The sequence below is a fragment of the Urtica dioica genome, chromosome 7 (assembly GCF_054948205.1).
Source record: "Urtica dioica subsp. dioica isolate 48M chromosome 7, U.dioica_male_clone48M_v1_H2, whole genome shotgun sequence".
NCBI classification, from domain to species: domain Eukaryota; kingdom Viridiplantae; phylum Streptophyta; class Magnoliopsida; order Rosales; family Urticaceae; genus Urtica; species Urtica dioica.
Window position 1 is genome coordinate 30,033,984 of NC_142762.1, and position 9,323 is coordinate 30,043,306.

The 9,323-nt window shown below is 39.2% G+C and overlaps 1 protein-coding gene across 2 annotated transcripts; it reads left to right on the forward strand.

Annotated features, from left to right (window-relative positions):
- Window positions 1-6,145: 6,145 nt before the first annotated feature.
- On the forward strand, window positions 6,146-9,323 carry SIGC (RNApolymerase sigma-subunit C). 2 transcript variants are annotated; one of them, XM_089621075.1, is made up of 8 exons: window positions 6,146-6,163; window positions 6,323-6,430; window positions 6,661-6,824; window positions 6,900-7,364; window positions 7,828-8,058; window positions 8,161-8,301; window positions 8,408-8,608; window positions 8,872-9,323. In XM_089621075.1, exons 2-8 carry the CDS (start codon window positions 6,331-6,333, stop codon window positions 9,151-9,153), a joined length of 1,584 nt encoding a protein of 527 aa, XP_089477201.1. In that variant the 5' UTR covers window positions 6,146-6,163; window positions 6,323-6,330; the 3' UTR covers window positions 9,154-9,323. The 2 variants fall into 2 exon arrangements, with proteins under 2 accessions (XP_089477201.1, XP_089477200.1); XM_089621074.1 differs by lacking the exon at window positions 6,146-6,163 and having other exon boundaries at window positions 6,205-6,430.

Below are 9,323 nucleotides of genomic sequence, written 5' to 3' on the forward strand. Positions count from 1 at the left end.
CTCTCCAGATTCTAACTTGGCGAGCTGCAACTCATGCAAAAATCCAAGCCCTCGAACAGAATGACACTTGGAAATCACCGAGCTGCCACCTGGAAAATGAACTTTCGGATGCAGATGGTTGTTCACCATCAAACATAATCTAAATGGCACCATGGAGAGTTTCAAAGCTTGTCTTGTCACTAAAGGGTACACTCAGGCTTACGGCATTGATTATCTGCCAAAATTCAACACCATCTGACTTCTTCTCTCTCTGGCGGTCAACTTAGATTGGCCACCCCTCCGGCTCGATGTGAAGAATGTTATCCTAAATGGTGAACTGGAAAAAGAAGTTTACATGCAAATTCCACCAGGCTTCGAAAACAATCAAGTTGCCAGCAAAGTATGCAAACTCAAGAAGTCCTTATACGTACTGAAGCAGTATCCACGAGCTTGGTTTGGGAAGTTCACTCACGTGTTCAACGATGCAACTACTCACAAAGCCAAGAAGATCATACGCTCTTCTCAAAGATCTCATCCAAAGGTAAACATTCTCTTTCAGATGTATATGTTGATGACATGGTCATAACTTGAGACGATCTCGAAGAAATAGCAAGATTGAGGCAAATCCTATCATCCGAGTTGGAAGTCAAGGATCTTGGAAGCTTGCGATATTATATGGAAATGGAGGTAGCCCACTCTGAGAAAAAGGTATCTTTATATCTCAATGAAAATACACTCTCTATCTCCTCAAGGAAACTGGCATGCTCAACTGTAAACCAATTAATACTTCCATGGATCCGAACATCGAGCTTGCAGCAAGCACAACTAAAGTCGCCATCCAAAAAGAAAAATTCCAGCAACTCGTGGGAAAACTCATCTACCTCACTCACACTCGATCTGACATTGGATTCTCAGTAAGCATGGTCAACATATTTATGAGCAACCCATCAAAGGTCCACATGGAAGCCGTCGAGAGAATTCTTCAATATCTCAAATCTTCTCCAGGAACAGGTCTATAGTTCAACAAAAAAAAGTAGCCGAGGAATTGAAGTGTGGGCAGGGTCTATATCTGATTGAAAATTTACATCTGGCATGGTTACCTATGTATGGGGTAATCTCGTCACCTGGCGAAGCAAGATGCAAATTGTGGTTATTCAAAGCAGCCGAAGCCAAACTCATGTCATTAGCCAATAGAGTATGTGAAGGCTTGTGGTTGAAAATTAAATGATAGTTGACGACCTAAAGATCAAGCTCAAGGGTCCTATTAAGTTCATGTGTGACAACCAAGCTGCCCTAAGCAATGCAAAGAATCCAGTCCATCATGACCGAACTAGACATATCAAGATTGATCGCCACTTCACCAGTAAAAAGATAGAATCAAAGGTTATTGAAATGGAGTACATTCCGTCATCAAGTGGAAGATGTCCTCACAAAGTCTCTCCGAGCTGTGTAACAAGCTTGATCTTCTCAATATTTACCATCAAACTTGAGGGAAAGTATTGAAATTCAACTCATCGTCCCAGATCGACTCATCTACTGCTCGTCTTCCCTGCCATTTAATCCGGGTAACATCCTCAGAACTTTCACCAATCTTAGAACTAATATTGTATTTATTACTTGTCACGGTTCCTATGTGATTATTTCTTCATATTTCCTAAGTTATTTATTACTCAGGTGTATCTAGTCTAGCTTATGAATCTAGCAATAATATAAATATGTAAACCCCAATTCATCAAATAATTAAGTAGAATATATTCTCATATTTCAGAACTCTCTATGTCTCTTTCGATTACCTCTCTCGGTTTCTACAATATTATATATTTGGAAAGTAAATGTATATTTCCATATGTGACAAAAATAAGCAAAACAAGAAAAAGAGTTATTTACCTTTCGTTAACCAATATTATTTGCTCAATATCATTACATTCTTGACTTATTTATTAAACGAGAAATACCAATTATATATCTACATAAATCGTTATTAAATAGATTATTATACTAACTTGAATCTTCGTTAAAAAAAACTAATAATCTTTATAATTTTGAAATTCATACAAATTTAAATACTTACTCAGATGTAAAAGATTCAAGGAATACCAATACATGCTCTTCACAATGCAAATGTATAGGCTTGTCATTATTTCCGCTGGGTACAAAAGAGTCAAGCAATAGTGTTAATCAAGTCAAACAACATGATGGGTGAGGGGTGTCCAATTTTTTTTTAGAATAGACTACACTAAGCTCTATATAGAAGACGTGAAAGAAGAATAAAATAGTGAATGTTAACGCCGTTTTTTGGTCAACACTTAGAACATTCTGTGGTTCGGTCTAGGGCCGGACCCTATGACCGCACGTAGGTTGAGTGTGGTGAAATCTTCTCTTCTCGTCGTCTTTGTCTCACCAGAAAGAGATTTCCGGTTTCCCGTCACTCCGTGATTAGTTCACCTTTGTGTTCGTCGAGTTCCTCGAGTTCTTCACGTTCTTTGGATTTGTCGAGTCCTTCTAGTTAGTCGTTTTCTTCGGGTTCTTCACGATCTCTGGGTTCTTTGCGTTCTTTGTGTTTGTCGTGTTCTTCGCCTGAAAAGACAAGAAACGTGAACTAGAAGGACACAGAGGGGTTTCCCCTGGCGCGCGCTGTCACGCCCCGACGAGTCGTTTATTTTAAATGAAAACACGTGGAATTTAAAAAAAAAAACATAAACGAAATGACGTCATGACAAACCTTTCGTATCTACACACAACACCATCGTATTGACTTAAAGTCTACATGCATAAACGACATAGTGAAAGAAACAATCTACTTGACCTCTAGGTCTTAGACAGACTTCACAAAACATAACCATTTTCACAAAACATTATTCAAAACGATTTCTTATTAGGCCCATCAGGTCAAAATAGCCCATATACGAAGTCTCGTCTACGTAGAAGCGCTCGCCAGTCAATCCGCTACCGTAAAAACATCTTTTAATCACATCCCTCACCTGTATCACAAAAACGAATGAGCTGATGCCCAGTAAGCAGAAATAATGCATATGATATGATTTTCACTTTAAAAACTCAAGCAAGTTTTTCTCATCTTTTTCTCTCTTTAAATCTCTTCTTGATTGCGCGCAAGGTGTGTGTTGTAAACAGTTCACTCAGGTCCTCTCGCATACATGTATGACTAACGCCGCAGCTGTGAGGTGCCCAGCACTATGACACACAGCACGGAGGTCGCAACCATAAGGTGCCCAGCACTATTCAAATGGTCCGACGTGACCATAAGGTACCCTGTACTACATACGGTCCGCTCTTCGAAGTCATAAGGTTCCCAGAACTATTCAAATGACCCGATCCTTCGTGAGATCGATCCTATCTCGCGAAGTTGTAGCTAACTCCCCGATCCTATGAGCTAGCCAACCATTCATGGACGATCCACAACACACATCCTTTTTTTGAAAAACCTCGTTTCTCGTAAAACTCTTTTCCATTTTTAGATGAGATGCACATGAATGCAAATGCAATAAATGCAACAATCACACATCATATCATGTAAATGCAAGCACATAAGCAGCATACACAACACATTATTTTTGTGATACAGTTGAAATGTTTCTACTTACCTGGATACAATTCTTTCGAATCCCGAATCCTTTTCTAATAGAAAGAGTCATTTCTTTACTTCACGTAGCTTCGTCCACGTAATATCTTTATGCTCGCTGCTATCCTTGTAGCAATTTGGACTTATCCATAGAAGAGAAAGATCGAACATGGAGCGTACTCAGTATCTCATCCCTCGATATACTAACGTACATACTTCTACTAGAAAGAAAGCTCATAAGGAACGTATTCAAACATCCTCCTAGTCACGCTACTCAGAGCGTCTCAAACACGAGCAATCAAGAACACATGAGAACATAACAGAGATATAGAAAAGAATCGATGCCTAAAGATAATAAGATCTTGACATAACTTCTCCGACTTAAGCTAAGAAACGTCCCATACTATTCGACCACCTATTCTTTTGACTGGGCAAGGCCCACTGCTTAGAATTGGTTCCCGAGGTCGAAACTAAAAGAAAAGAACATAATAAGAAATTATTGCTAACAATCTAGAGCATACATAAGTTATATAAAAATAACTCAATACGACCTTTCTCAAACGTATTTTAGATGATATTTTTTTTCTTTTGACTTGTTTCTTTTTATTGACAAGTTATAAACATTTGAGAACGTAAATAAATAACGTACAACCTTTTTCATTTAAAATAAACTAGGTCGTTTATTTTAAATGTCTAACCATATTGTAAATAATTTTGGATTTGATTTAAAAACATTTATGAAATAATCAAATCCTCGGTTCATATTCGAACCTTCCTTTATTTTTATTTTTGTGCGTAAATAAAACATTCCTCGTTGATATTCTTTTTCCAAATTAAAAGAGTCGAGCTTATAGTCGAACTCGGTTTTGAAACTAAATGAAATAAGGATACTAAATAATTTAATTGAATCATCAACGAGTTTAACAATAATAATATATTTCTCAAATCGAAAACAATTAAAAAAAAATTAAAATACTTAACCACTTATTCATTTATTTACCATCTAACCTCTTTGTCTCATTTTTCTTTCAATTTCATCATTTGTCAACTTTTTTTCCTTTTTAATAAAAAGTTGGTATCTTACACGCGCTCCGACGCTGAACATTAGTCGAGGTGGAGGGCTTATCTCTCGTCTCAAGTGTCGAGAGAGAAAAATATAGTGAGTCGGGAGTGAAACAGAGATTTTCTAAGTCGAGAAAGACTTACCTTGAGAGTGGATGGAAGAGGTATTTATAGTTTTTCATCTTGGAGTTTGAGCGGGTTTTGGAGGCAATTGAGCCTTGGAGGTCGTTCCCATCGCTTCGCTATTAATGGTTAGGTCTAAATTCTAGAATCAATGGAGCCCTTTATTACATTTGTTCTTGAGTCAATCTTCTCAGTCTTTATTACTCTAGGCTCTTGATTGTTTTTGGCCGATGGTGTGTCTTGGATGCCGATAGTTTCATGTCGATAGTTCTATGCTGATAGTTCCATGCCGATAGTCTCGGCCATGAAGTTCGCCGATGGTCTAACGCCGATTTTTTTGTGCCGATAGTCTTGTCCGTCGATAGTTCAAAGATTCTTGTCTTTGCCGATAGTCTTACTTTGCTGAAGATTTTAGGACGCCGATAGTTTGGTCTTGAACTTCACCGATAGTATGGCCGCCGATAGTTCAAGTATTCTTCTCTTCGCCGATAGTCTTGTTTTGCCAAAGGCTTTAGGTTGCCGATAGTTAGATCTCAAACTTTGTCGATGGTATGGCCGCCAATAGTTCAAGGATTTTTCTCTTTGTCGATAGTCTTCCTTTACCAAAGGCTTTGAGACGCCGATAGTTTGGTCTTGAACTTTGCCGATGGTATCATAACGATGGTTTCAACACGTCGATAGTTAGATCTTGAACTTTGTCAATTCTTGTCGTTTTTGCTCTCGGGGTATCATTTTTATCTTATGAAAAGGATGGCGTAACAGTGAATATCAAAACTAACGAAGAAAAAAAATGAGGAAAAAGTAACTTTATTCTTTTAAGAATTCTTCATAAAAGTGTAGATAAATGCATAAGTAAACTTTGCATGTACAAAAATTGAGTACAAACGTACTTTGAGCTTGAATTTGAAAGAAAGTAAGGAACCAGAGGGGGCTATAGCCCTTCCTCAATTTTATTTTTGTTGCACTTTTTGCCCTTTTTAAATATTTTTTTTTACATTTTTTTATCTTAAAATTTTACAAATTAACTTCTTTTTAACCTTTTTTTTCACATATTAGCTCCTCTAACTTGAATTCATGGCTTTGTCACTGGTTTGTATATCTCTTTTTATTATATTAAATCTAGGACACATACTTATTTAATTAGTTTAACTCAAACGCGGTAAAACAAGAAACTGAGTATTCTAGTCACGGCATACATATATAGTAAATATATATATATATATATATATATATTTGTAGGAGAGGAAATGTCGTTTTTTTCATAGTAAATGTGTCATGTGTGACTGAGAAGAAGGAAATGAGAGAAGGCATTGGTTACGGGTCCAAATGGCAAAAAGTGGTTAAAAGTTCACTTAAGAAAGAGATGATGAACCGGTGGTTGAGAAAGCCGATAGCAAAACCAAATATCTCAATTCTCAAGTAAGTCTCGAATCAACTAGATATTTAAATGGTTCCTCTTTTTCTTTTTTTTTCTCCTTTCTTTCTTCTTCTTCACAGTGTAATAAAAACACAAAGTACCCGTTTCATGAACTTTTAATGGACTCCATTTCTTCATCACCTTCATGTTCCTCGCCGCAGCCAAAATTATGGGTCTGGGTTTTAGGCTAAATCTCAAGTGGGTTTTTCCTCTTCACTCTCCTTTCCACAGTAAAACGCCTTCTAAGCTCTTTTCAGCTTCCTCTTCTGGTGAGTACGACAAAACACTGAAGACCCAGTAACATGTAGAATTTTTTCATAGGCATTTGAATGTGATCGTGTATGACTGAAGAATTTAACCAAGACTTTCTATTATTGTAATGCGGGATCGTATAGAATAAAAATTCAATGCCAGACGAGCATCCATTTATAATCATCTCCATTGAAATTCTTTCTTAAAGACATGTTGCTTAATTTTGACATGATTATTTGCAATCTAGTTAGTGGTAAGGAGGGTCATTTCAACTCGCCAAGACTGTCATTTCTGTCTGTTATTTCCGAGGAAAGTGAGAGCTTCTGCAAAGACCCTGTCAAAGCATGCACTTTTTCCTCAGCTTCTCCACAAATCTCAGAGGATGGCTTGCAACAGAGGGAAGATATAAAGGTTTGGCCATTATTTCAGTTCACCATTTATTTCTCTGAGCAACAATCATCATCCTTGACTGAGATCAATTCCCAGGTTCCCACGGGTTCGAGCCCGGACTCGAACGGCGTTCCCAATCCGACGCATTTTAGCTTGCTGGTCCAGAGCCTCGGGGCTCTGGAAGAGAGCTTTGCCGACTCGGACGCGTCGAGGCTGGAATGGGAGATTCTGTTGCAGCTGGGTCGCCTCGGAGCTCTCGCGTTTTTCGACACCCGTTTCTCGAGGAGCCTCGGGACGACTTCCCCGGGATTTCTTGACTTGTCGAGCGCGGCTACGGAGTGTGTCGAAGTGGGCGAGAAGGTCGTCCGGACGGGGAAAGGCGAGGAGAGGAAATCGAGGAAGAGGAGATCGATGAATCCCAACAAAGTTTCACCCGAGGAAGAGACAATGTGGCGAGGAGTTCGACACCCTGACGCTTCCCCAGCGAGAAGAGCGGGGAAATCGAGAACCAGAAGGCTCTCGGTGACCAAAAACGAGGCTGATATGGCAACAGCAGTGAAGGTACTACCACATACCTCTTATATCATGTTCCTTGTCTGGAAAATCTACAAGTTAATTCTAGGGAAACTATTATTCGAGTGATATTTTGGTCCCTAAACTAATTTTTGGGGCAAGATAGTCTGATTTAGTATTATTTTAGTCATTTTCTAAACACCTTAACCACCTAAAATATTCTTACAAATTTAAGTATATTGTTTATAATTGTAAAAAGTATCACTAAATCCAAATATCTTTTACTTTTGTTTAGTTTTTTTAGCGTCTGAATATAGTTTAATTTGTTCTTCTATAAAATCAACTTTTGTAAATAAATTATATTGCTGCGAAATCAATAGTTTTGAGGACCAAGTTTATGGACCAAAATGCCACTCAAATAACAGTTGATGGACTAAAAACCAGTATAAAACTACGGTCGTTGGAATTCTCAAGAGTTACCTTTGCTTAGCTTTCGATTCCATTACACCAGATGGTCGTGAAGTTGGAGCGAATCAGGACGGCGTTGGAAGAGGAAACCGGTGGAGTTGCGAGCTTGAGCCTCTGGGCCGAGGCGGCGGGTCTCGACGAGGACGTGCTGCGAAAACGTTTAAGTTTCGGGTGGCAGTGCCGGGACGAGCTCGTGAGGAGTACTAAGGCCTTGGTTCTATACCTCGCAAGAAGCTACAGAGGCCTTGGGATAGCCGTCGACGATCTGCTTCAGGCACGTCTCTGAATTTTCCCATATTCCACAACCTTTTCTCTGCTGAAGATTCCATCTTAATTTATTTGTTTTTTCGTTTGGATTCAATTAAAAAAAATAAAGGCCGGAAAGTTAGGCGTCCTACAAGGCGCCGAAAGGTTTGACCAGACGAGGGGTTACAGATTCTCGACCTATGTCCGCTACTGGATAAAGAAGTCAATGTCGAGGTTGGTGGCGAGTCACGCGAGAGGGATATTGATTCCTGTATGTCAACCCTTCTCTCTCTCTCTCACTCTCTCTCTCTCGTTGTATTTGTTGCTGAACTTCTCTTTTTCGCGTGCGTGCGTGCGTGTGTGTGTGTGTGTTTCAGGCGACGTTGAGCAAGGCAATGAACCAGATCCAGAAGGCACGGAAAGCAGTGAGCAACGATCAGAGGCGGTACCCGGACGAGGACGAGATCGCCATGCTCACGGGCCTTTCCTTGGACAAAATCAGACTGGCAACCACTTGCTTGAGACCGGTCGGTTCGGTCGATCATAAGATCAATGACTCCTTTTCGGGCAAACGCATGGTATGCTCTCTTTCTTTGTCACGAAACCAGAAAGGCGAATCCTAGGGTGTTATAGTTGAATACCCAATTGAAATTAATAGATTTGCAAAATATCTAAAGTTACTGAAATTTAGCTCCTTTTTTTTTTTTTTTTTTTTTATTTTTTTTTTTTTATGAAAACTTGAAACTTTGGCTATATTGCTAATCAATTAGTTTCGAATCGCTGTTTTGTATATGTTTTTTTCCCGAATCCTAAAACGATAGTTGGTCATGATTTGTTGCAGGAATACATGGCGGATGTGACGGTGAATAGCCCGGAAGAGAGCGTGATGAGGCAGCACATGAAAAGGGACATGAGCAATATGATGTCTGTGTTGGAGTCGAGAGAGAGGCATGTTCTGATTCTGCGATACGGGCTAGCGGACGCCCCGCCCAAATCCCTAGAAGAGATCGGAAGGATCTTCCACGTCAGCAAAGAATGGATAAGAAAGATAGAGAAGAAGGCTCTTAGGAAGTTGAGGGATGAAGAGGCCGATGGAGACTTGTGCCATTACTTGAGGCTTTAGAACACTGTCCCTCTTACTTTCCACTACTCAGAATAGAGCCCTTGAATTTGACCTTTTACCCCTAGTAAAAACAAAACTTGAGTTCTACGTTACCATATATATATATATATATTGAAAGACACCGAAAATAAGTTACAGCTAGGAAAATCATATTTATTGAGATTGTTTCA